The sequence below is a fragment of the Phytophthora cinnamomi genome, assembly GCF_018691715.1.
Source record: "Phytophthora cinnamomi strain GKB4 chromosome Unknown Contig82, whole genome shotgun sequence".
NCBI classification, from domain to species: Eukaryota; Oomycota; class Peronosporomycetes; order Peronosporales; family Peronosporaceae; genus Phytophthora; species Phytophthora cinnamomi.
The window spans coordinates 284,192-310,707 of NW_027151015.1; the positions used below are offsets into that span (position 1 = coordinate 284,192).

A 26,516-nucleotide genomic window follows, 5' to 3' on the forward strand; every position below is an offset into this window, starting at 1 on the left:
TGACGAAGGCAGTTTTTCTTGCGCAGACTGCAACCGATACATCAAGCGAGAGGATAAGTTTAGCGCCGGAAGTGCCAACCTGCATTAGGCAGAAACGTTTTGTCGACGTCGTGGACTGGTTCTTACTCGAGTAGGGTAGTGCAAGCTCGTCAACTCCATTGAAGCGAAAAGAGATGGAGGTGCTGGTACTTGCTGCGAACGGTGGCGCCGAAGCTCTGTTTGCCGTAGTTTTGAGCGTGCTACAAAGTGCGTATTCATCTCCTGACCAAGCATCTTGAAACGAGCGAGCTCAGTATTTAGTTCGACTAATCTTGCCGGTGTTTCGTGTGCTACTGCCAATGCAAACTACTGTCACTCCAGCATCGGCGACACCGATTGAAATCCTTTCCAGTCTACCAGTGGTGAGCTTCAATATGCACTGTGGAGATGCTGTTTTGGCCAGGAGAACTAACCGGTCGATCTGCCGTCGATTTGGTGTTTGTCCGTAGTCTGCAGCAGAACTTCAAGACTACCAACTTGTAAGGCATAGCGATCCGTCTTACGGTATTGCCGAACGCAAGTGGACTGAGTCGTTGCGATGAGTAGATTGTTTCTAGGAAGCGTTTGGACAGAGAGTCCCTGTCTGCCATTATCGGGGACGATACGAGCGGCAAAACTTCTGTTCCTAGCGACAATGCAGCCACATCTCGCTTGGACTCCGCAGAATCTCCATCAACCGAGGCCCTTGCCCGTGGTGATACAAGGCACTTGCTACGAAAGATTGGCAGGAAAAGCAAGAAGATAAAACTGTTGACGGAGCAGGTTGACTCGTTCAAGGCAAAGGCGCAAGATGCGATGCAAAAGGCGCAGCATCTTGAGATGGAGCAGGATCAGTTTTTCGACGACGTGCGCGAGATGAAAGCTCAGTTCGACAAGCTCGCAGAAAATCACCGAAAGTTGATGTGGGAATACCTCCCCGCTCGTGACCCAAGCCTGCGTTCTATTCCCCGTCTAACGACTCAGTTGCCAGAGACTCCGACAGCAGTCGGCAAATACGCACTGGAACAAGTGCTAGGCTATGGACAGTATGCAGTTGTGTACACTTCTAGCACGCCCGAACGCCCACAACTGGCGATCAAGGCAATTGACAAGCAAAAGCTTATCGATCTCGTCTCACTGCACCGTATCAGCTCCGAAATCGCCTCATTGAGCGACTCAGCCATTCGGCATGCGGGTATACTGGAGTTGGTAGACGTTATTCATACGCGGAAGCATATCTACTTGGTCACGGAGCGTGGTGGTAAGGACTTATTCGAGTTCTTTGGAGCGCATTTAGATGGGGTGACGGAGGACACCATTCGACCGCTGTTTCTACATCTCGCGCAAGCTGTGGAAGTGCTACATCGCAACGACTACTGCCATCGAGACTTGAAGCCGTAAGTTGGTGTATCTGAATGCTGAGCCTGTTAGGCAAGCTAACCAACACTTTATGAGCAGGGAAAACGTTTTGTACTCGCCTGAAGATGCGCATCTGATCAAACTCATCGACTTTGGCCTGTGCACTAAGGCTGTGTCAGAGCATGGATCCGCGCTTCATGACTTCTGTGGCAGTCCAGGCTTCTTTGCTCCTGAATTGTTGCTAAACGAGAGCTACGACGGATGCAAGGCTGATATCTGGAGCATCGGATGCATATTGCTTGAGGTACGTCTCGAACAGTGACTTCGGCATATTTATTCGTGTTTTTTACGCCGTATTTTATTTTGCATTATCCATAGCTGGTGCTGGGGAATGCGCTGTTCTCGTCGATCTGGATGTCGATGTACGAGATTTCTATCCTGAAGGAACCTAAGAAGTTTGCAGAGTGTGTCAAAGTGGTACGTAGTCTCTTTTCGACTCGTGCAGTTTTGCCATTAACTCACACTCAAGTCTGTTTCTGACGGCAGGCATTGGCACGAACACGTGATTTCAGCCATGGGCCAGATTGGAAGTACACCGGGAAGCTTCGCAGTGCGCTACTAGGCATGTTGTGCGAGGATCCGTCGGAACGGTTCTCAATTAACCAGGTGCTGGATCACCCCTGGCTCGCCGTCGAAGGTCCATCGCTGTCCCGTTCCGCATCATCAGCTTCAACCTCGCATTCCGAGTCGCGTAAATCCTCCCCTGTCAAGACCAAGTCGTCACACGGGCCTCCTTTGAGTGCTGCCACTCGGATACCCGACGACACCGCGGCAACAGACACGGGCGCAAGCGTGCACCCACTTCCTCCGTCCGACCACCCGCCTGGAGTGTTGTCTGCACCAGGCACACCTCGCAGCCACCACTTGCACAGCCCGTCGGCCGGGTCACTAGCCAAGCTCAGTCTACCAAGTTTATCACCAGAGAAGCCGTCCAGCCGCTGCTCTCCTGAGCGCAAGGGCTCACCGGACAAGCTCGCGTTCGGCGTTGCTCGGGTCTAACACCGGACTACTAACAAAGATGGATATCTAAGCAGACGACCTCAATTAACTGCCTTACAGCACGGAACTACTACTGGAGAAGCGTGGGGATGGCGGCCAGCAGCTCCTGCGCCTCCTTGAAAGTCTCGAGCGGCTCGACCTCGTCCCGGTGGGCCTCGATGAAGTTGGAGACGTCGGTGGCTGCCTCCTTGAGGCGACTCTGGCAGTCTGGAAGCATGGTCTCCGTCTCCACCAGCACTTCCTCCTGCTTGCGGATGTCGTGCTCGTCCTTGCCGTCCGCGCGCATCTTGTCGATCTTGGCTTGTTGAGCTGCGTGCTCCTTGGCGTAGTACTCCAGGTCCTTCTTCACCCTGGGCACCACAACGTGCGTTAATATATATTATATCATAGACATTGCCGGTAATATACTCAATGCACACACCGACGCAGCGTGCCCACTTTGATCTTGAACTGCCGCTCCGCCATTATGCTACTACTAGTACTAGTATATGCTACGCTGAGACTTGTGTGGTGCTTCGCCGACTGTTGCGAGCTGCGCGACGATCGGCTGCGATACATTTGTGTGCAGCACATCAGTTATCTTTTAGCAAAAACGGTTGTTATTTGGTGTGCGGTACCTAAGCTGAAGATGGACAACGCGACGATTGACGTTGAAGCTGTTCACACACCAAGCGGACATTTATTGACAAAGGAATGGCTGCTAGCAAGTCTTTTGAGTGTCCGCGTGGCCGCCCACCTGCAGCTCCTCTTGGTTCTGAGGCCGCGAGGAGCCCATCGCAAGTCTTCGTCTCTCTCTCTAGTTGGAGGAAGTGAAGGCCTTCTCCAGCGGGTGCGGGCGCGTGATCACGTCGAAGCGGTCCGGGCCCACGCCGATCCACTTGATGTGCGTGCCCAGGAGCTCCTCCACGCGCAGCACGTACTTCTGCGCGGCCACGGGCAGCTCCTCGAACGTCTTGCACTTTGAGATGTCCTCGGACCAGCCGTCCAACTCCTCGTACTCCACGACGGAGTCCTGCAGCAGCTGCAGGTTCGACGGCATGCCGTCCAGCTTCTTGCCCTTGTGCCAGTACGCCACACCGATCTTGACCTTCTCCAGACCAGTCAGCACGTCCAGCTTGGTCAGGTTCAGCTCCGTGAAGCCGTTCACCATGTTGGAGTAGCGCATCTGCGGGATGTCGAGCCAGCCGCAGCGACGAGGGCGACCAGTGGTCGTGCCAAACTCGGCGCCAACCGTGCCCAGGTGCTCGCCAACCTTGTCGTGCAGCTCCGTCGGGAACGGGCCTTCACCCACGCGCGTGCAGTACGCCTTCACAATACCGATGATGCCGTTCAGGCGGTTCGGAGAAATACCGCCGCCCGTGCACACACTGCCGATGCTCGGGTTGCTCGACGTCACGTACGGGTACGTGCCGAAGTCAATGTCCAGCATGGTAGCGTTGGCACCTTCCACCAAAATCTTCTTGCCGGCCACGTAGGCATTGTTCATGTATGCTACCGTGTCCACGGTCATGCCCAGGATCTTGTCCTTGATGGCGCTGTAGGCCTTGATCTCGGCCTCGGCGTCCGCCTCCAGCTCCGGGTAGTTGTCCTTGTAGAACTTGACCAGGTCGCGCATCTTCTCCGAGAAGTCGTCGAAGTAGCGCAGGTCGCCCACGCGCACGCCGTTGCGCAGCATCTTGGACGAGTAGGCCGGGCCGATGCCCTTCTTGGTCGTGCCGATCTTGTTGCGGCCGCGCCGCAGCTCGTTGATGCCGTCCACCTCCTGGTGCAGGTCGAGCACCATGTGGGCCCGGTCCGAGATGAGGATGCGGCCCTCGTAGTCCACGCCCATCTTCTTGAGCTCCTCCAGCTCCTCCAGGAAGCTGGGCAGGTGCACCACGACGCCGTTGCCGATGATGCAGATGGCGTTCGGGTTCAAAATGCCCGAGGGCACCAGGTGGAACTTGTACTTCTTGCCCTCGTGCACGATGGTGTGGCCCGCGTTGGAGCCGCCGGCCACGCGCACGATCACGTCGTACGACTGGGACAGGCTGTCCACCAGCTTGCCCTTGCCTTCGTCGCCCCACTGGGCGCCCAGCACCACGTCCACGCCGGCGTTCAGCCCATCAGTGTGGCGGTGCGGGTTGGCCACGGCGCTCTCGATGCGGTTGAGCTTGGCCACCACCTCCTTGAGCATGGCCTGCGTGACGGCCTCCCGGCTCACGGGCTTGGCCGCGGCCTCGCACTTGGCGGCCGAGCCGTCGTCCATGCTGGCCACGCCGGCCGCGCCCACCAGGGCCATGGCCGCGGCCACGGGCAGCAGTCCGGCCGAGCGGCCGTTGCGCTGCTGGGCCTGGCTGGCCTCCACGGCCAGGGCAGCGCGCAGCGTGGCCGACGCGTGGGCCGCGCGGAACTGCTGGCCCTGGCAGCGGGCCGAGAAGCGCGCGGCCGCGCGCGCAGCCTTGGACACGACGTCGAGGCGCATCGTAGCGGGTCTTCCTCCGGTCTCCCTGCGGCTCGTGGACCCTCCGACGGAATGAGCTGCCCGTGTTTGTGTGGCTCCGAGCTGGGCGATTCGGGCCGGGCCCGTTTTATGGGAAACGGGCCGAGAGCGCGAACACGGCCTGGCAAACCCTGCAGGGCCAAAAAACGGGCCGGAGGCTGGCCAATCGGAAGCCGCCTTATTTGTGGCACGGCCGGCCGTTTGTGGTCGGTCACGCGACCGCTGGTGTGGGAATGCCGCCGATGCCCGAGGCGTGGACTGCGCGCGTAGCGTAGGCGCACGGGCGGTGTGACTGGCCTGGAGGTGGCCTGCAGTGCTATTGCCCGCAGCAATACGCGCTGCCACCTTAAATCCCGGGCCGCATCGAACAATGAGCACTCGCATGACGCCCGAACTCAGGGATACTGGTACATGTATCCCTGTCATGTTGGACTTGCTGGCCGCCGCCAGCCAGCCAGTGGCCACGACGGCTTCAAGGCCGCCAAGACACGCGACGCCGCCGGTCGTAGAATGTGCAGCCGCGCATCGAATGAGCAAGCTGCCTTCGTCGAACACGCACGTGGCCATGCGGTCGGCTGCTTGGGTGGCGGAGACCAAGCAGCTCGAGCTCACATCTCGATTCGCGGGGTGACAAGAAGGAGGCGGTGATGCGCCTCGACGTCGTGTCCAAGGCTGCGCGCGCGGCCGCGCGCTTCTCGGCCCGCTGCCAGGGCCAGCAGTTCCGCGCGGCCCACGCGTCGGCCACGCTGCGCGCTGCCCTGGCCGTGGAGGCCAGCCAGGCCCAGCAACGCAATGGCCGCTCGGCCGGCCTGCTGCCCGTGGCCGCGGCCATGGCCCTGGTGGGCGCGGCCGGCGCGGCCGGACTTGACAATGACGCCAAGTGCGACTGCGACTGCGGATACAAGGATGAGCCCGAGGAGAAGACGTGCTGCGCCCACAAGGACAAGCAGCCCGTGGATCCTCAGGCGTCTACACAGGCCACGCTCAAGGAGGTGGTGGCCAAGCTCAACCGCATCGAGAGCGCCGTGGCCAACCCGCACCGCCACACTGATGGGCTGAACGCCGGCGTGGACGTGGTGCTGGGCGCCCAGTGGGGGGATGAAGGCAAGGGCAAGCTGGTGGACAGCTTGTCCCAATCGTACGATGTCATCTTGCGCGTGGCCGGTGGCTCCAATGCTGGCCACACCATCGTGCACGAAGGCAAGAAGTACAAGTTCCGCCTAGTGCCGTCAGGAATTCTCAACCCGAACGCCGTGTGCATCATCGGCAACGGCGTCGTGGTGCACCTGCCGAGTCTGCTGCAAGAACTGGATGAACTCAAGCAGGTCGGCATCAAGTACGAGGGCCGCATCCTCATCTCGGACCGGGCCCACATGGTGCTCGACCTGCACCAGGAGGTGGACGGCATCAACGAGCTGCGGCGCGGCCGCAACAAGATCGGCACGACCAAGAAGGGCATCGGCCCGGCCTACTCGTCCAAGATGCTGCGCAACGGCGTGCGCGTGGGCGACCTGCGCTACTTCGACGACTTCTCGGAGAAGATGCGCGACCTGGTCAAGTTCTACAAGGACAACTACCCGGAGCTGGAGGCGGACGCCGAGGCCGAGATCAAGGCCTACAGCGCCATCAAGGACAAGATCCTGGGCATGACCGTGGACACGGTAGCATACATGAACAATGCCTACGTGGCCGGCAAGAAGATTTTGGTGGAAGGTGCCAACGCTACCATGCTGGACATTGACTTCGGCACGTACCCGTACGTGACGTCGAGCAACCCGAGCATCGGCAGTGTGTGCACGGGCGGCGGTATTTCTCCGAACCGCCTGAACGGCATCATCGGTATTGTGAAGGCGTACTGCACGCGTGTGGGTGAAGGCCCGTTCCCGACGGAGCTACACGATGAAGTTGGGAAGCACCTGGGCACGGTCGGTGCCGAGTTCGGAACCAACACCGGTCGTCCTCGTCGCTGCGGCTGGCTCGACATCCCGCAGATGCGCTACTCCAACATGGTGAACGGCTTCACGGAGCTGAACCTGACCAAGCTGGACGTGCTGACTGGTCTGGAGAAGGTCAAGATCGGTGTGGCATATTGGTACAGAGGCCAAAAGCTGGATGGCATGCCGTCGAATCTACAATTGCTGGAGGAGTCGGTGGTGCAGTATGAAGAGATGGACGGCTGGTCCGAGGACATCTCAAAGTGCAAGACGTTCGAGGAGCTGCCCGTGGCCGCACAGAAGTACGTGCTGCGCGTGGAGGAGCTCCTGGGCACGCACATCAAGTGGATCGGCGTGGGCCCGGACCGCTTCGACGTGATCACGCGCCCGCATCCGCTCGAGAAGGCATAAGGTAGTTTGCCATGCCCCAATTGGAGAGAGGTGATGCAGTCTAGCTTGTTGCATTCGCCTAGTCAAGTGAACTTGCATTTGCTGGGGAGCGAGTGTACATGTCTGTGGGTGCGGTTGGCCGGTGGTAGATCATTAGAACTATGCCTCATAACCACTCGCATTCGTTCAGCAACACGCGGCCGTACGGTACTCGCAAGTTGCGAGTAGCAAGATAGTGGGGAATTGGCTGGATATGCACATTGTTGCTCTATTACGATCGCTTTACATACGCATGCTAGCGAAGCACATCACTTGCTTGGCGTACACAGCTCAGGGCAAGACAGCTCTTACGCGTCCTCCTCAATTAGCGACTTGGCCAGATCCGTGACACTGCGCAAATCCGTGGCTTGGGCGCAGCGCAGGCACAGTAACGTCTCTGCGGCGTCCACCTCAGGCGCGTACTTCCAGCAGCGAGGGCACTTGTGGCCCTTGGCCGGAGTCAGCACCAGCTTCACGTCCATCGGCGCATCGTTTGGACCCATGGTCAACTGGCAGCTGGCCTTGAACTGCTCCGCGCTTTCGATCTCAGTCTCGGACACCACAACTTCCACGCTAGAGCACAACAACACGTCCTCGAGCTCCGACGAGCTGCTCGCAAGCGGAGACAATAGTTCTGCAACGCGCGGGTCGGATTCCGAGGCCACGATGTACACGTTGCACTCGAGTTGGCTGCCGACACGCCCCGCCTGACGCATCTGCTCCACGACACGGTTCACCTCGAAGCGAAGTTGGCGGATAGCAGTCCAGTCGCGAGCCAGGTCGTCGTTCTTCCACTCCTCGGCGCTGGGCATCCAGCCCTTCTCCAGGAAGACGCTGCCGGGCACCTCCTCGAGGGGAATATCCCCCTGCAGCTGAGACACCCAGTGGAGACGAATGTCCTCGGCAGTGTGGGGCACCACAGGTGCAAGTGCACGGGTGAGAGCCTGCAACGACAACCACAGCACAGTCTGCGCAGAGCGGCGAGTCTGCGAGTCGGCCGCGTCACAGTACAAGCGGTCCTTGGTAGCCTCCATGTAGAAAGCTGACAGATCTGTCGAAATGAAGTGCGAGAGCGCGTGCTGGGCGCGGTTGAAAGCGAACGCGTCGTATGAAGCCGTCACGGACTCGGCCAACAAGTTCAACTCGTGCAGCATGTAGCGGTCAAGCGAGTACTGCATCTTGTCGTGCGGGACAGCGTGCTGTGCCGGGTCGAAGTCCTGCAGGTTGCCAAGCAAGAAGCGAGCCGTGTTACGCACCTTGCGTAGCGCGTCGCTCGCCTTACCAACAACAGCGGGTCCAATGCTGACGTCGCCGGTGTAGTCGGTGGTGGCCACCCAGAAGCGAAGCACGTCGACACCGTACGCAGGCACCTTCATTTGCTTGACCTTCGGGGCCTTTTGCGGCTTATCGCTGTTCTTCTTCGGCTTCTTCTTGCTGTTTGAGCCCTTGTCCGCAACGGGCACGGGCATTGTGCACCCGTTAATGAAGTCATTGGGCACAATGGTGTTACCCAGAGATTTGGACATCTTACTGCCACGCTCATCCAGAGTGAAGCCGTGAGTGATGACATTTTTGTACGGCGCAGTGCCCTGCATGGCCAGAGACGTAAGAAGCGACGACTGGAACCAACCACGATGCTGGTCTGAGCCTTCAAGGTACACGTCCGCACGAATTTGTCCCTCCTCGTTCGGCTCGACAAGGTTCGGCAGCACGGCGTGCCAACTGCTGCCACTATCGAACCACACATCGAGCGTATCGGTGCCCTTCTCGTACTGGTCAGCCTGATCCTGAAGCGATTCGGGAAGCAGCTCTCGAACAGACAGATCCCACCAGCAGTCAGCTCCTTCACGCTCGACCTCGCCATCTTCGCCTTCAACACGGTACGACTTGACAATGTTCTGGAGGTGCTCAATACTTTCCTCAGTGATCAGAGGCTCGCCCGTGGCCTTGTGGTAGAACACCGGAATCGGCAAGCCCCACGCACGCTGGCGAGAGATGCACCACTCGTGACGGCTTGACAGCGTAGCCTCTAGGCGGCGACGAGCACTCGGCGGCACCATCTGCACCGAGTCTTCGAGCACCCGCTTACCACGCTCGTGAAGGCCATCCAGTCGCGCAAACCACTGCGCCGTAGCACGGAGGATCACAGGCTTCTTGGTGCGCCAATCGTACGGGTATCTGTGGTGGTATTCGTTGATCGACAGCAGATTGCCAGAGTTCTTGAGCAGATCGATCACGGCAGCGTTACCTTCATCCAGCACACTCAACCCCTCGAGACCTTGTCCCGCCTCGGCCGTGAAGCAGCCGTCAGCGTCGACCGGGCACAAGATGTCCGGGTGCTCTCCAGGTTTCGAGTGGTGCGCCATCCAGGCGAAGTAATCGTCCTGGCCGTGTCCCGGGGCCGTGTGCACCACGCCCGTACCAGCGTCCGTGGTCACGTGCTCGCCCACCAGCACCACCGCGTTGCGGTTCACGAGCGGGTGCGTGAAGTGTGCGCCTTCCAAGTCGGCACCCTTGAGCGTCTCCAGCACTTCCAGCTCCACGTGTGCCTCATGGCCTCCCTTCAACACGGCCGCGAAGCTCTCCTGCAGCGCGCTCGCAATCAAGTAGCACGCGTCCGAGTCGGCGCCGCGGGGCCGCACCACCACGTAGTCCAGCTCGGCGTTGACGCACAGGGCCTGGTTGGACGGGATGGTCCAGGGCGTCGTGGTCCAGACCACGGCCGACAGTTTGTCCCCATGCTTCTGCAGCACGCGGGCCGCTTCGTGGCCGGCATTGCTGCCCATGGAGGCGAAGCGGAACTTGACGTAGGCGGCCCGGGACACGTGGTCGTCCTGGTACTCGAGCTCGGCCTCGGCCAGCGCCGTGCGGGAGCTGGGCGACCAGTACACGGGCTTGAAGCCGCGGAAGATGAGCCCGTCGTGCACCATCTTCTTGAGCACGTCGTACTGGCGGGCCTCGTAGGCCGGGGCCATGGTCAGGTACACCTCGTGGCCGGCCCAGTCGGCCAGCACGCCCCAGCGCTCGAAGTCCTGCTGCTGCTCCTGCACGGCCGTGCGGGCCAGCTGCCGCGACAGCGCGCGCACCTGCGCGGGCGCCAGGTCCCTGGCCTCGAGCTGCAGCAGCGTCAGCGCCTTGTGCTCGATGGGCAGGCCGTGGCAGTCCCAGCCGGGCACGTAGCGCACGCGCCGGCCGCGCAGCAGCTGGTAGCGGTTGATCACGTCCTTCAGCGTCTTGTTGAGGAAGTGGCCCATGTGCAGGCTGCCGTTGGCGAAGGGCGGGCCGTCGTGCAGCACGAACAGCGGCCGCGTCCCGTCCGCCGCCTGCTCCGCGTAGGCCACCGACACACAGCGCGCGCGCAGCTGCGGCTCGCGCACGGCCGCGTTGGCCCGCATCGGGAAGCGCGTGGCCGGCAGGTTCAGCGTCTGCCGCATGGCCCCCGCCAGCGCCTTGGCGTCCGCCGCCCCGCGCATCGCTGGCCGATAATGTACTAGGAAGTGACCCCAGCCGCTCGTTATGACACGCCAATACCGGTACATAGATAGATACCTGCCGATACTGGTACCTTAAATAAGGGGAATTTGCACATTTGGTCAGGTGTTTGACTGGGAAGTTGCAATTCGGTCAGGCGCTTGCTAACTTGCGAAACTTAGAATTATGGCACTCCTAAAATTAGAAATGCTAACCTGCAGCAATACAACCTGATTAAGTTGAATGTCAAGAATAATGCAAAACGCAAACGAATGGTGGTTCCTCTGGGAAATGGCAAGTTTGCTGTTCAACGCACAAATGGTTTGGATCGGATAGTTGACTTGGATGCGAATCATTGCACTGAGGTCTTTGGGTGGGTGTGCTGCGCTCCAAAATATGCATTTGTCGGTGTTCACTTCAGTTGCACCCTATTATCGTTATGGATGCCTACAAGCCATCTTCGCCAACTCGATGATCCCTATAGATATCGAGTCGGCAATCGGTGATGGCACGACAGAAGGCCCCGAATCATACCGTAGATCCAGTCGCCCCAAAAACCAAAACGGGTTTGCTGCCGAGGAGAATGTATACCCGACGACTCGCCGATCGTCTGCTCACGCTGTCGCGAAAGGGGTCACAACTTTCGGACCTGGGAACGAAGACAACAACTGAAACTACATCGTCACCTTGGCCCTAAGTAGCTTTAGCTTCGCATTTACTTCTAAGCTTACTTGAATTACAATTAGGTTTCAAAACTGCGCCACTTAATCCCTTAACCGTTGCCAATCGAATGGTCAATTCTTTTTGTAAGGGGTAGCTGATGAAGCGGTGACCGCCATAGTCCCCTTGAGACCCTCGCGTTTGTGCTCGAGTAGCCCTTTTTGGTTGGTGAGCAAATTGATGAGCAGTGTGCGCAACACGCCGATCTGCTTCGGTGGCCGTGATGCGTATGAGTCACTTCCATGCTATATGTTGTGGAGTAGTGGGTGGGCGTCGGTTGTATTGCTGCAGGTTAGCTATTCTAATTTTAGGAGTGCCATAATTCTAAGTTTCGCAAGTCCTGACTGACTAGCAAGCGCCTGACCGAATTGCAAATTCCCAGTCAACCACCTGACCAAATTGCAAATCCCCCCCCCTAAAAAAAAAAATAAAAATAATGTCAGTCTTCAATCTGACGAGCTCCGTTACTTAAAAGTGTATCCATCTCATGTCGGCGGCGGAGGACGCCGTGGCGCAGCTGCTGTGCGTGCACTTGGGGCTGCTAGAGCCGGCGGAGCTGCCTGACGACGCTGTGCGGGACTTCCGCGACCTGTACCGCCTTCCGCTGCGCTCGCTGGGGGACAAGTGCGCGCTGCTGAGGGCCGCGGAGGCCTCCGGTTGCGCGGCCGTGGTGCTGGACGTGCTGCTGTTCGTGTCCGAGACGATGGCGCCCTCTTTACTGCGCAAACAATTGGCGGCGCTTCCCCTGGCGCTGAGCCAGTGGGTGCACTACCTGCTGGAGCAGTGCATGGCCACGAACGAGACGGTGTCGCTGGGCGCGCTCAAGGACCTGCTGGAGCTCTACGCGGCCACGCAGCGCTACCGCGAGCTGGCGGCCATGCTGCTGTCGCTGGTCTTCTACGACCGAGAGCTGGCGCGGTCGCTACGCACGACCGACGACGTGCTGGACATCGCCAAGCTCTACCGCCACCGCCTGCCGGTGTGGATCCTCCAGCTGCTGCACGAGTACGTGGCGCTGTCCAAGCTGCAGCTCCAGACGGAGCAGGAGGACGCCGGCACGGCCCCCGAGGTCTGCAGGATGGAAGCCTACCTGGACAAACGCGCCAGGGGCGTGGGCAACCTGCAAGCCAACTGGAGGATGCGGTACATGCAGCTCGCGGACAAGGAGATCGTGTACTTTAAACACGACGGCGACAAGCTCGAGAAGTCCAGGAACCCCTTCCATGATAAGACGGGGAGGAGCAATAAGAAGGGTAGCTTGCCACTGGCGAGAGGCATGCACGTCGAGCCGCTGGACTACCGTGGCAAGTTTTCGTTGCGCCCGTACTGTGTCAAGATCTGTGACGCAGCAGGCACGGAGGAGCTCATTTTTGATGCCTTCACGCCGGAGGTGCAGCGCCAGTGGGTCGCTGCCATTACGGCCAATGTCAAGCGCCTGGAGCTGGATCCACGCTGGTTGGCGTTCCCGCGAAGGTGCGTGCATCGCATGACGGTGGGCGAGTTCCTCCGCTACTCGATGCTTTACCACGGCGACGCCAAGAAGTCGCACACGCGCCACAGCTCGTGTCAGCCCGGTCCACTACGAGAGCAGTTCAATATTGACCCCAAGCGCTATCTCTTCTCCGCTCTAGTGACCTGTGCGCTGGTGCGCGATTGGAACACCATGGAGGCGCTTGTGCAGCCGAAAAGCGCAAAGTCAGCGATCATCTCGCTGTTCCCAGGCGGCAACAGCGGAAGGCTCGCCACGGCGTCGGCTCCAGCATCGTCATCAGCGTGGAGCTCGACGCCAGCCCCGGCGCCGTCACGTTATTCCGTCTGGTCCAACAGTACGGACCCAGCACCCTCTTCAAGCAGATCAGCTGCCTCGTCAAATGCCACAGCTCCCGCTTCAGCGCCTGCGGGCAACACGGCGGTACAGGGTATGGTTGACGCAAGTGCTATCGGCTACGGAGCTATCCTCGACATCGCCGAGCAGCGTAATGCTCCGCCCAATTTGTTGATGCTGCTGGAGTCGCTGCACGAGAAGAATGACTCGAAGCGCGGGGGCTCCGCGGGCTGGAGTTGTCGCCGCGACGTGGATGCCAGCGACGCCGCGTCGATGAAAATCACGATTGCCATCCCCGAAAGCGTGCGCGTCGATACGAACTGGGAGTGATGAAAAAAAAAAAAGCTTGGAAATATGTAAACACAAATGCGATGTGCCGATAGTCAGTACGCCTATTGAGTCTGATCCTGGTGAAGCTAACCTTGCCATTTAATGAAACCAAAAAATAATCCTACAATTTTTAGGGATCTTGGTTCCTGAGGTCTCCGTAGGGCAAGTGACAATGGTGACACCGAGCCTGGAATCGTTACCTCCTTCCCTGCTCTCTCACATCCTCGAGTTCGCTATCTACAGCTTCACACAAGAATTGGCACCAACAGAACGTTCATTTCCACTACGGCAGCTGAAAAACGTGGCGCTAATAGCGTGCAAAGGCACACTCTCCTCTGTCCGCAGTCTCATCGCGACCTTCTGGGTTGCAACGTTCGACTTGGAGCTGCGGGAGATGCCGCGATAATGTATCAAGCTAATAGCCGAGTTCGATTTGGGGACTACAGGGACAAATTGTTATCGATAAGCCGCCTATGGAGAAAGTGGAGATCCAATGGAACACGGTATTTAGCTGTCTCTGACGGAGTTGACACTTTCAACGGGTGCGAAGGGGATCATCCAGCTTATGTTCGCGAATACAGTAGCTCAAACGAGAGTTCGGGCTTTGGGATGATGACATCACGGTCTGTATCGACTACCTGCAGCATCAATCTGGACGTGTATGGAAATAATTTATGGGAAGCACTGGAGGCGATCGCGATGGAGGATTGCTCAACTGACAAAACCTTTCGTGTTTTGTAAGCGAAGCATCCGTCATTGAGCTTGCAGGCGACTGTGTTTGGTCACAACGGAGACTAGTTCGGTCGTATTGATACCATCACGTTGGATTGGAGTCCAAACCACCGCGAACGGGGCCTTTTCATCAGAATGACAGAATGTATCGCGACGCTGGAATGGAAGAAATTATCAGCAACGACGAAGGAGATGACCTTGACGAAAACGGACGGCCAATGGACCAAGAACGACTGATGTTGAGGGCTCTCACGAATCAGTTCTTACAGGAACGGGGTTACACGTAATGGAAAACTCACATTCGAACAGCATATCGAATCCGCAGACCCTCGGACCCAAAGTATACGTCCCTCTTGTATGTTGGTTAATGTTTGCCCCCTCTCTAACTACTTTCTTGTTATCAGACAGTGGACGATAGCAATCAACTCATGCAGTCTTCACCGTAGCTGCGTGCTTCGCTCGCAAGTCCGCTACCTTCTTTTCAGACACTAAAAACTCCTCGAACGCCCAGTAGTTTTTGTGAGCCTTAAGTTTATCCCCCGACAGCTTTGACAACCCCAGCATTTTCATGACGTCTTCCTCGGACCAATTTCCAAGAGCCCACTGCCATACCTGCGTCTCTGTTTGCTTCTTGTTAAAGTACGCCGAGCCGATCTTGAAACGTTTATTCTTGAACAATATCGTATTGTACCTGGCAAGAGCTTTCCAGTTTTCATGCTGTTTTCTCGTGGCCAGCGGTAAGCTGGCCAGTCCCAGTTTGGCTGCGACATCGTCCTCGGATTCTCCGTTTTTCAACCAGAACTTAAGCAAGTCCTTCGTTTCCTCGCGGTTGTGAAATTTTCCTTCGAAGTTCATGGTCACTCTCTCTTCGCCGTCGTTGGTAGTGCTCAAGTCGGTCTTCTTGTTCGTTCGCAGGAATCGTGCTTCGCCGCGTTCATTGTTCTGGAGTGAGAGCTTGGCAGGGGCTTCGAATGCAGAGACTTCGCCGATGGCGGAGTAGGAGGCAACAGCAACCACCAAAACGTAGGAGAGCCGCATGCCTCGAGCGGAACGGAGTGAATGCTGGGAGGAAAATTGCAGAATGAACGGACGGGACCGTCAGACTCTGATTCAGAGTGATCACGAACGCCTGATGGCTGTGTATACATAGCATCCCATGGGTTTCCTGTATTTTATGGAAGTGTCGCCTCGTCGTGGCAAAATCCGATCCCACGATTGACCGGCTGGGAAACACGGACTCGCAAGTGGCTGACATGTAGTAAGTACATCACAAGGATTGAAGTGTACAGGTACAGTTTTTATTTACAGTGCTTGATTTATTAAAGCGCGTGGACTGCCGTTGGAGATGCTCTTGTAAGACAATACCTGTATTTCGAATACATTTCGCAGCGTTGTTGCTCAGCTTGAAACCAACCTAAGAGTCATCGCACTGGTAGTGCTATTGTTATTGCTTTGAAACCAACCTAAGAGTCATCGCACTGGTAGTGCTATTGTTACTATGTACAGTGCGACCCCCCCGTTTTCGCGGCTGCTGACCTCTAATAAACTGTTAGAAATAATACTCCGCACATTCGGAGGCACTCGGATGATAGCTTTTGGGATAGGACTGGTGGCGTGCACATCTCTGTTTTCAAAGGTTTTCCCTGTATCAAGGGAGGGATGACACGTTCTCCGAGATTGACTTAAACTCGGGTGCATAGACCTTTTCATACCCCTGCTCTCATTAAACATTTCTGTGTCGTACAAATGTTGCGTCGCCCCTCCTGGTACACTACGCTGACACTAACTCAGAAACACGAACTTTGTCTTAGCGCCAACATGGTATAAGACTGTGGATCTCTTCTCCGCAATGAAGTGTTGCTCTGAGGGCTTTAAAAGATCTCCGATGAACTATTCGCAACTGCTGGTGCCGCACAGGCTTCATTTATAAGGCTCGGATTAAGTGAAATACAGTATCAAATAGCAAATCATTTTAATGTCCATGGCATTGTTTATTACCCTCTCGTTTCTTTTATGGACCACCCTCCGCGAAAACGGGGGGTCGCACTGTACTGTTATACATTTGGCACGCGAACCACCTGTTTTGATTCAGGGCCGTTCTTAACGGAGCGGGTGTGCGTAGGCCGGGGTAGGCTGCGCACCGGCTCTGTGCAGCAATCGGGACTACCTCGAGGGAATTTTCGATCACGGATCGGTAGGCCCCCTACACCCTACGCGAGGTGTGTGTGTGCGCTGTCCGTGGTAGGCTGCCCAGATTCAGACTCCCCATCCAATTGGATCGCCCTCGAGAGTAAACGCCAACTGCGTTCCCCGGGGGAACGCAGTTGGCGTTTACTGTACTGTACCGTAATCCATGCAACAAGGCAACACGTAAAAACAGTCAGGTTTTCGGCAAAAACGGTGCAGAGATCAGATATATGGGGGTGACACAACGTCTTTATATTGATATTTGTATGGAATTTGTATGGAAAAGGTTAAGCATTTCTTGAAACCGCAAATTATGCGATGGCTGGTCACTTTAGTTTTTACGCCGTAAAAACTCAGAATATGCCACCAAATTGTATAGGATGGGAACTTTTTACGAGCGTTGCAATGAACCCGTGGTTTACGGTATATGCACATGGGGGTTGTACAGTAAACATTTTCTCTCCAGCACCTTGGACTCCTAAGGCCCTGGTTTCTCCGTCTGTGTCTGGGTCTCGGAATAAATTAAACGATTCTGATTGGCTGGCTGTTTATCCCCAGACAAGCCATTAATTCCCACCTCCAAGGGGGTGGGAATTGTTTGAGGATTTTATTCCGAGATAGGCATCAATTCGGAGAGGCAGACTATCGCGTGGTTGCCATGGAAGACAAAGGTATGAGAAATATGGTGCGACCTCTCACATTGGCTGCGTACGACAATACCTATTGAACCCACAGCCCAGTGGGTGCCTTCCAAAACCTCACCAAACGGTTTAATTGTTAGGGTTAGGCGAGATCAAACGGGTCATTAAACAGAGTGATAAAAAACGAATTGTTTCGTGGGATCAAAAAGTCGTCTCATCAAACAATTCATTTGGTCACGGTTTTATAGCACCCTCATCTTGCAACGCTATTAAAAAGCTTCTTTAACAAAGTATGTACTCAAACATGCCCCCCAAGTAGAGATATCCTTCAAATTGAAGAGGCGCGATCTTGAAAGGCCCCAAAGGCGCGAAAATCCCGCACGCTCGGGCGCCTGGCCTTCATTTCGAAATTGGACTCGGCGCCCAGAAGCCCCAATCGCATCTAGTATTCAATGGTAAGGACTCGCATCACTCTCTCCTGCTGCCCTCCAATTTTCTGAACATCCTGTGTGTAGACAACCATGCATGGCTATTGCAGCAACAAAAAGCGGCGTCAACACTCAATCAATACCGTTGCTGCCACTACTGACATGGATTGTGACATCACCGTGGGGCCCAAGAAGCGCAAAACCCTGGTTTTCACACGAAGCACCACTCCAGTAGCGTCCCCATCTGCGATGTCAAGCATCCGATCCAGTAACTCTCCCCGCTGCATCGAGAAGTGTTCCAATACCGCGAGCCCCCAAACACCTGCCAAAGACACTATCGTTGCTGCCAGTCCGGGTGTTTCTTCGATGCCGTTCCGTCAAGACGGGGGATCGGCCACACCATCCAACGCTCCACCTGCCACGAGGGATGTCGTGTCGGAGACCGTGAAGAAGACGATCAACGCTGTCAAAACATCATTTACCACTTCGGCGAAGACTGCGGTGGCGTCCCGGTCGAGCATGGCGTTCTCCAAAGCCAACGCGGAAGATGGTTATAACCTTCTGTCTGCTACTTGCGACACCTCACTTTGGAGCTCAACATCTTTTGGAACGCGCTCTGGGCATGTGACTATGCCACTTCCAGTCAACGAAGCGGTGACCATACAGGTCTCTCCACTTTCGGAGTTCAAGCTATCACAATCGTCTGAATCTGGAGCTAGCTATCGAGGTGGCGAGAGCTCAGTGTCAAGCCAGAGAACGGAAACGGAGCCACCCCTTCCCTCTTCCTCACCTCGAGGTGGTCTTTCTGGGTCTCCGGCAACGGAGCCACCGCCGCCCAAGACATGCCAGAAACCTAAGGAACCATGCTCGTTAGTAAAGACATCCCGAGTTCCTTTCGCTCGGCCGCGTGATGTCGTGCCCGCTTGGTACCTGGAAATATTCGAGTCCGACAGTGATGATTTTGAGACGGTGGAAGGCAACCGGTCGTCTCGTTCAACTGCACAAGATGCGCATTCGGCTTCTCAATCGAGTTCACCGGGATTTACTGTCGTTGGTGTTTGTGCTGAGGATCGTCGCCAAGAATGGAAAGCTGAGCAGTGGCCAGCTGATGTGAAGTTCCTTACCGCTCAGTATAACCCGCGCCGCTGGCGTTTTCCGGCAGTCAGTGTTGGTGTGAGAGGAGGGCTGGGCTGCGGCTGCGTCATTCGCTGCAAGGCAAGCACTTGTCTTAACGCGAGAAGCAGTCGCTTTTGTACCGAATACAACTGTGCATTCGGTGGTGAATGTGGAAACGCGCTTCACGAGAGCCGCGCCCTCGCAATCGCACGGAACACACGTACTGGGATCCGTGGTTTAATTACCAAGGCCCCTATTCCGGCTGGAGAAGTTATTGGTGAATACGTGGGGCACATGGATTTATTCGGACCGCCATGCAAGAACGGCCCGGTGAACGAAGGGTACCGGATGCACCTTCGCACACGCACGACGGGCAAGAAGTACATTGGTATCGATGCTCTCGAAGCAGGCGGTATGCTAAGATTCATGAACCATGCGTGCAATCCTTGCACCCGATTCCATGAAGTACAGACTGGGCAACGGCTAACAGTCGTCGCTGTCACGGTGCGTGACGTGTATCCGGGTGAGGAGGTGACAGTCTCATATGGGGACAAGTTGTGGTTCTTGTGCCGCTGTGGTTGGTCAGGGTGCCAACACCGCGACTTGAAGCATCTCACGACATTGTAGTGAATCCGTGCGTTGCTTCGAGTAGCGGTAGCAGGTTGTTGAACTAGCATGCCCGACAATTGTGTGAAATTTGTGTAACACAAATGAATCTTTACTTATACCCATACAAAGCTTTAGTACTCTTCGATTCCATATAGAAGGCGATATCTTTGACCCCACCACTTCGATGGGTTTACTTCCCCCCTCGACGAGTCGTGCGCAGGAAGTAGAGGACAGCATGGGCTACGTACGGTGGGTGGATGCTGCTGCACTGACGCGAGCTTTAACTGCTTTCTATGTGAATGTCTTGTAGCAACGCGGACGAAAGCCTGGTTACCAGAACTACGGGCCACGGGAACAGCTATTGCTTTGCGACATCGTCGCAAAGTATAAGCCTACAGGTCGGAACATGTGGGAGATGGTCGCGGCGGAGTACAATGCGTCTAAAAGGAAGAAGTGGGCTCCGCGCGATTACGACTCGCTACGAAGGAAGTTTCGCAGCCTTTACGCCAAACCCAAGCCAACGGGAAACCAAGGGGACGAGCTAACTCAAAAGGAGAGGGCAATTTTTCTAGCACATGAGATTCAAGGTGCGATCGAAAAGAAGGGGGGAGCCCTCACTTCACACGATGGACGCAACACCGGAGACGATGATGACCTTCTCCTTAAGGAGGTAGCTGCCGCTACCGGGGTAGCCAAAGATAAGACCACGTCAGCTGAAGGCGATGAGGTCGACCCAGACGACGAGGTCGACACCAACGACGAGAGTGAGGAAGACGACGAAGTCGAGTGGAGCAACGACCAATCGTCAGATAACGATACGCAGGAGGGGAACCTCGATGACATCAGCCAATATGCCCAGCACACACCGCCCCATAGTCAGCAATTCGGCACTAGCGGTGCGATGGTGGGCTCGATAGCCACCCATGATGGTACTGTGCCTGTGGCTTTTGCCGCTGACCTCGATAACGACAGTGACGCTACTACAGGGCAAGACCTCCCATCCACGACCGCGGAGAATGCGCGGACTGTGGGTTGTAGTGGTGGTATTGGCTTAGAGGCATTCGCTAGAGCAGACCTGTTCATTGACACGAACGATGCTTCAGCCAGAACGGCCGGGGGAACCCCCCAAACTCCTTCGACACAGAGATCGACTGGTCCAACAACTCCACGAGCTGCAGACCGTCCACGAACACGCGAACGTCAGACCGTTCCTTCTGTAGCTAACCCTGACGGCCCGACGCTCTCGCGTAACCCAGAACGAGCTACATCGGACGCGGAAGAGCTCCAGAGACACTGGCGCCTGAGCACGAGCAGCGATAGACTCGGTGGGAGGGATCTCAGGGTGCTACGAGACAACTTCGAAAAAATGGGCGGACGAGTGGCGAGAGGAAAGCCCAAGCGACCTGCATCGGAGGGGGCAGCAACAGCCACATACGCTAGTGCCAAGAGAACACGAGCCAAGCAACGCATGGACTCTATTGATAATGAGTTGAAGAAAATAGAGGCCGGCCACGCCTCTTTTGGATCAGAAATGACAGAACTATTGTTTTTTTTTCGAGAGGAGGCGGATCGCCGAGCTGCGGCCGAGGAGAAGCGACGTCATGACGAACGGAACGAGCGCCGTGCTGACGAGAAGCGTGAGCGAGACGAACGTGCGGCCGCTGACAAGAAGGAGCGTGAAGAGCGCGAGCAAGTGCGCCGCGTTGAAGCTGCAGCTTCAGAAGCGAAACGCCAAGAGGAGCGGAAAGATGCCCAGCAGCTTCGCGAGGACCAAGAACGCAAACAAGCAGCTGATCGCGCTGATCGCAAGGAAGAACAAGAAGAAAAACGCCGTCAATTCGAAGCGAGACTGGAGCTTGACCGCGTAGAAGCACGTCAACGTCACGAGCAAATGATGTTGCTCATTTCAAGTCTTCAAGGTAAAAAGTGAGGAAGAGTTCGACGCAATCCAAAATGTTAAGAGCTAGCTCGAAGTGCTGTACATACATGTTCAATTCAAGTTTCATACCTTCTATCCTCCTTACCATCTACGAATGTAGTACGTATCTCACTTATCCCTACCATGCGAACACGATAGTTTGCGAGCCTAAACAGGTTGTCCAAGCGCTGCCGACGCTTGGACTTGTCATAAGGGAGCGGCACGAGCAGGCGATGGTATACTTTCTCAATGGAGCCCATGCACCATTCTGCACTTTGACGGATTGACGTTATTGCGCTGGACAACGCTTTAGCAACCGATCGTACGGATGGTACCAAGCGGTTCGCATCACCCTCCTTTAGAGGGGTCATTATTTTACCTGTCATATCCGCGCTGCACGGGAACGCACTGTCAGCAACTACACCGTAGCGAGGATCGGGATTCAACTCAGGGGATGATAGTTTTCGCCGGAAGTCGAGACTGGTGTCGCCGTCATTCCAAGACCCTGGGCAATTGTGCTTTGCCCAGACGATAAGACCGTCCGCAGAAAAACACAGCGTGCCCGTGACGAACACGCTGTGCAACCAGCCGTTGTCATGAGCATTCTGGATATTTCGATCTGGAGGTTGTTGCACCTGATTAACAAATACACTAATCGTAAGGCTCCAAGTAAATCGTATCGTTAAATACATTGTCAATACCTTATAGTTTTTTTCATCTAGGAAACCCCAGGTAAATTGTAGCATCGGTTGTTTGGAGGCTACCAGTAGTGCTAGAGCCTTTTGTCTCGCCAGGGATGGCCACACAATTCTGGCTGGCGCAAAGTCGCGAAGAGCTACTGTCATTGCGTCTTCAGCTGCGTTGAGAACTCGAGTTAGCGTTGATGGAGGAACGCCAAACATTACACAGAGTCTGCTTCGGTGCTCGCATCCCACGTAGAAAGCGAGTAGCAGCCCCAGCACCTGGTGATGGTGCTGGAGCTTCCGTGGGCGACCGCCCTTTGGATTGAAGGTTGGGATATTGTAATGGGGAGAAAACTGTTCCAGGAGTTGATTAAAGGAGCCTCTAACACATATTAACACGAGTGAGAATACTAACAACGATAATAGACTGAGGAAATTGATAATATACCTTGACAAGCTAGTTATTGTGATCATGTTCTTGTCTGTCCCGCTGCGCCAGATGTGTCCATCCATGACGACTGCTCCGGGGACTTGAGGCAGTTCACGGTGATGTAGTGTCTCATGCGGACGAGTCGCTGCCACTCCCAACGTCTTCTCTCGTCATGCAACCTGCGTCGGAGATCTTCCAGAGCTCTTTGGGAATGCCGGCGCGTCTGTGACGCTACACAAAGGGCTAGCATCAGGCTCGCTTCTGGCGCTAACATCATCCTTCTTTGCATGAGCTAACTCAAATGAAAGTGTTGAATGAGGAAGCGCGCAGCGCGCGCCCCGCTCGTAGAATGGCAGCAGGCAACGCCTGTCTGCCAGTCGAGTAATTGAATAATGAAAGAAAAACCTCGTTAAGTTGTTAATGTTTATATTAGCAAGTACGAGAGGAAAATGTTCAGATCGCCAGCTGCGATCTGGATAGTGCAGAGAGTTTCCTGCCATCCATAGTGCGATGACGACAAGAGGCCGAGGAGTGAGCTGTCGAGGACGCAGTCCGAAGACGAGCTCACTTCCTCTTTTGCCTCCAGGTACCGAGCACGGACCTAGAGTAGTAGGCATAGGAATAAGAGGTTAAGAGTAATATATTGTTGAGAGTTACCGACAGTATTCTGTTCATTTTAACATTTCAAGTAACATGAGCAAGCCCCAAGTTGACAAGAGTTCGGTCGACTCGCTGCGGTTCAGCGGAAAGCCTCTGCACTTCGCATCATGGAAGAGCAAGCTGGTCATCCACCTCAAGGCGTTAAGTGAGCAACGCGCGCTGGAGGAGCTGCAGCACAAGCGTGCAAAGCCGCTGACTCGGTTCGAGGATTTGCTCGAGAGCCAGCCGGTAATGCCGCCGCGTCCTCCTGCAGAGGATAAAGACGCGGCATGGCAGCACGATTTGCACGAGACGCTGCTGAGTCAGCAGTCGTCGTACATCAAGCGGCTGCTGTGCGAGACGCTGCCGGGAGATTTCAAGGGAATCGCGACCAAGCGCATGGACGAGCCCGTCCATGTAATTTGGCTGCTCGTTGAAAAACAGTACAGCCTGAGCAACGCGGCAGGCGTCGTCGGGCTGGTTCGGCAGTTCATGGAGATGGTGAACTCCGACTTCAAGAGCGTGGGACAGCTCTTTCAAGATCTCAACAGTGTGCGTAGTCAAGTCAACGTGAACGCGCACGAGGCTCTGCACAGCCACATGTTGACCTCCCAGCTTATGCTGGTGATGGTGCTCGGAGTGCTTCCGAGGCACATGTGGGGCTCATCGGTTGAGCTGACCCAGGATGGGTTTACGCTCGAGAAGGTGGGCGACAAGCTCAATGCCATCTTCGGCACCAAGAGCAAGAGCGAGATCTGGGCTCTGGCCAGCGGAAAGGCGGTCAACCATGTCAACGCGGCTCCTTCAAATCCGAAGGGGCCTGTGCTTGGCAAGCGCAAGGCCGTAGACGGGCCGGTGCGCGATTTGCACTACAACATTGGTGCAATGAAGTGCCACTACTGTGGTGGTGAGCACAACAAAATGAACAATGTTGGGCCACACAAGATGATCAACTGCCCCAAGCGTGCACATGACAAGGCAGCTGGCGTGCACCGCTGGAACATCTGGTCAAGGCCAAGCCGCCAGGCTCGCAAGGAAGTCCACGAGCCAACGCCCAAGATGAGGGGCAACGGCAAGGGAAGGGCCAAGGCCAAGGTGAGACGTGAAGTCCCACTGGATGAGTGCCTGGCTAAAGCCGTGGCGGTGGACGCGTGCAACGCTGAACACGGCGCGTCACCAGCGACAGCTGATGGGTACACGAGCCCGCCTCCGAGCAACTTCGAGGTGCCCGTGACCCCGGGAAAGGGCACGCTGCCCTTCAGCGACGAAGACGAGCCAATGGATACCGTCGTCAACGCAGTGAATGCTGACGCCACGGGCAAGGCTCAAGCCGCGGGTAAGGAACCGGACGGCGACGTGGACATGGAAGAGCAGCCAGGCAAGGACAGCAATCAAGAGATTGCTGAGACGACGAAGTCCTTCGCCGGTATGCTGACTGAGCTCGAGAAAAAGGTGCGAAGTTTGTATCCATTTCTGTTAGATGATGAAATGTATCTAACCGCAAATTCTTGGGTACTTGACTCAGGGTGCGGGCATGGCCTAACCAGCGAGACAGCGCGGTTTGTGCGGAAGGAGCCCAACACCCAGTACATGTTTACATTTGCACAGGGCTCTAAGCATTCAAATACACATATTGGTACAATAAAGTTGTATTTGCATGGTCCACGAGGAATTAGACCTTTTCTATTCGAAAATATTGCGTTAGTACCGGACGCTACCTCGAACATTCTGAGCGTGTTCTGGCTCAGGCGCGGTGGGTACCAAATTTTGGGATCCTTAACTGGCGAGTACAAATTTGTACTTTTCAAAAACGAATTAGTTTTTGTTGCGAAAGCTATCAACGGGGCGTATTATATGCAAAATAAAACGCTTCAAGAAAGACAACTGCTGTGTAACGCAGTGAAGCAAGGGCCCTGTAAGCCGCTAGCTCACCTTAATAATAAAAGGTTTGAGCGCACACTGCAAGAGTGGCATGTCAAACTAGGCCACCTCAATAAAGAGGCAGTTATTGCGATGCTAAGCGCAAAGTTAGTGGCTGGAATGCCAAAATTACCCGCGTCAGGTCTAAGAAAAATTCCGTTCTTCTGCACAACGTGTGCAGAGATGAAGAAACGGAGGATGTCCTACCGGAATGCGAGGGGTTCGAGAGACGAACACCCGATTAGCACCATTCACATGGACACAAACGGCCCCATGAAAACAATTGGGGTGTATGGCAGCTGCGGGAAAATTAAATACTTTCTGAGCATCATTGACGACAACACGTCATGGCGTTGGACTTATGTCCTGCGCAATAAGAAAGAAGTATTTGAGAAAGTAGAGGAGCTACTTTTGCAGCTGGAGCGTGAGGGAAAGTTCACGATTCGTCGGATCAGGTCCGATGGAGGGCGAATGCGCGCCAGTAATGACACCACAAGTGCCTGGTCTCGTACTCGAGCCCGAGACGAAACTAAGCGCAGAGCAAATTGCTGCGCAGCCCTTTGACTTCAGAGGTATTGTTGGCTCACTCCAATATTTGGTCCGTGGCACACGCCCGGATATCGCCAACGCGGTTAGAGAATTAAGCAAATTTCTATCTTGCTACAACCGCACGCATTGGGATGCAGCTAGGCGAGTACTCAAGTACTTGAAAGGGACGTCAACGTACGGTCTGTTTCTCGATGGAAAAACGAGAGACGTGACTTACGAAGTGTACACTGACGCGAGCTTCGCGTGTCAATCAAAAGAACGTAAATCCGTAACTGGGTATGTGATCCAAATGGCCGGAGCGAGTGTGTCATGGTGCAGTAGCAAACAGGGAGGCGTGTCACTCTCAACTGCTGAAGCTGAACTTATCGCACTAAGTGAGGGAGCCAAGGAAAGTGAGTGGTTGTGGCATTTGCTGGGAGAAATGGGATTTCCTCAAAAGGTACCAGTGCAGGTGTGGTGTGACAGCAACGCTGCCATCAGCATTGTGAAAAACCCTGGAAATCACAAAGCAAATAAGCACATTGAGATCCGCTATCTGTTTACGAGGGACCTTGTTGAACTCGGTCGCCTTAAGATAGCCTATTGCTCTACAACAGAGATGACAGCGGATATTCTCACTAAAGCTCTTCCCACAAAACAATTCCTGAAACTAAGAGAGAAACTAGGCGTTCGCGAACTGAAATTGTCCCCTAGTACTTAGTGGGAGTGTTGAATGAGGAGGCGCGCAGCGCGCGCCCCGCTCGTAGAATGGCAGCAGGCAACGCCTGTCTGCCAGTCGAGTAATTGAATAATGAAAGAAAAACCTCGTTAAGTTGTTAATGTTTATATTAGCAAGTACGAGAGGAAAATGTTCAGATCGCCAGCTGCGATCTGGATAGTGCAGAGAGCTTCCTGCCATCCATAGTGCGATGACGACAAGAGGCCGAGGAGTGAGCTGTCGAGGACGCAGTCCGAAGACGAGCTCACTTCCTCTTTTGCCTCCAGGTACCGAGCACGGACCTAGAGTAGTAGGCATAGGAATAAGAGGTTAAGAGTAA

At 55.4% G+C, this 26,516-nt stretch overlaps 7 protein-coding genes across 7 annotated transcripts; 3 read left to right on the top strand and 4 right to left on the bottom strand.

The window, feature by feature from the left end:
- Positions 1-173: 173 nt before the first annotated feature.
- Positions 174-2,436, top strand: IUM83_19275 (CAMK/CAMKL/SNRK protein kinase; the record flags this gene model as incomplete). Its single annotated transcript, XM_067944320.1, has 7 exons — positions 174-246; positions 361-401; positions 489-518; positions 586-1,415; positions 1,477-1,681; positions 1,756-1,854; positions 1,924-2,436. The coding sequence occupies 7 exons, from the start codon at positions 174-176 to the stop codon at positions 2,434-2,436; spliced, it is 1,791 nt and encodes a 596-aa protein (XP_067785112.1).
- Positions 2,437-2,506: 70 nt separating this feature from the next.
- On the bottom strand, positions 2,507-2,901 carry IUM83_19276 (Tubulin-specific chaperone A; the record flags this gene model as incomplete). Its single annotated transcript, XM_067944321.1, has 2 exons — positions 2,507-2,786; positions 2,858-2,901. The coding sequence occupies 2 exons, from the start codon at positions 2,899-2,901 to the stop codon at positions 2,507-2,509; spliced, it is 324 nt and encodes a 107-aa protein (XP_067785111.1).
- A 331-nt stretch (positions 2,902-3,232) lies between these two features.
- IUM83_19277 (adenylosuccinate synthetase) lies at positions 3,233-4,900 on the bottom strand (the record flags this gene model as incomplete). Its single annotated transcript, XM_067944322.1, has 1 exon — positions 3,233-4,900. The coding sequence occupies one exon, from the start codon at positions 4,898-4,900 to the stop codon at positions 3,233-3,235; it is 1,668 nt and encodes a 555-aa protein (XP_067785146.1).
- Positions 4,901-5,565: 665 nt separating this feature from the next.
- IUM83_19278 (adenylosuccinate synthetase) lies at positions 5,566-7,263 on the top strand (the record flags this gene model as incomplete). The annotated part of the gene is made up of 1 exon (XM_067944323.1): positions 5,566-7,263. One exon carries the CDS (start codon positions 5,566-5,568, stop codon positions 7,261-7,263), a length of 1,698 nt encoding a protein of 565 aa, XP_067785119.1.
- A 326-nt stretch (positions 7,264-7,589) lies between these two features.
- Positions 7,590-10,754, bottom strand: IUM83_19279 (Isoleucine-tRNA ligase; the record flags this gene model as incomplete). Its single annotated transcript, XM_067944324.1, has 1 exon — positions 7,590-10,754. The coding sequence occupies one exon, from the start codon at positions 10,752-10,754 to the stop codon at positions 7,590-7,592; it is 3,165 nt and encodes a 1,054-aa protein (XP_067785118.1).
- A 1,205-nt stretch (positions 10,755-11,959) lies between these two features.
- IUM83_19280 (uncharacterized protein) lies at positions 11,960-13,627 on the top strand (the record flags this gene model as incomplete). The annotated part of the gene is made up of 1 exon (XM_067944325.1): positions 11,960-13,627. One exon carries the CDS (start codon positions 11,960-11,962, stop codon positions 13,625-13,627), a length of 1,668 nt encoding a protein of 555 aa, XP_067785155.1.
- Positions 13,628-14,785: 1,158 nt separating this feature from the next.
- On the bottom strand, positions 14,786-15,397 carry IUM83_19281 (putative secreted RxLR effector protein; the record flags this gene model as incomplete). The annotated part of the gene is made up of 1 exon (XM_067944326.1): positions 14,786-15,397. One exon carries the CDS (start codon positions 15,395-15,397, stop codon positions 14,786-14,788), a length of 612 nt encoding a protein of 203 aa, XP_067785156.1.
- Positions 15,398-26,516: the final 11,119 nt, after the last annotated feature.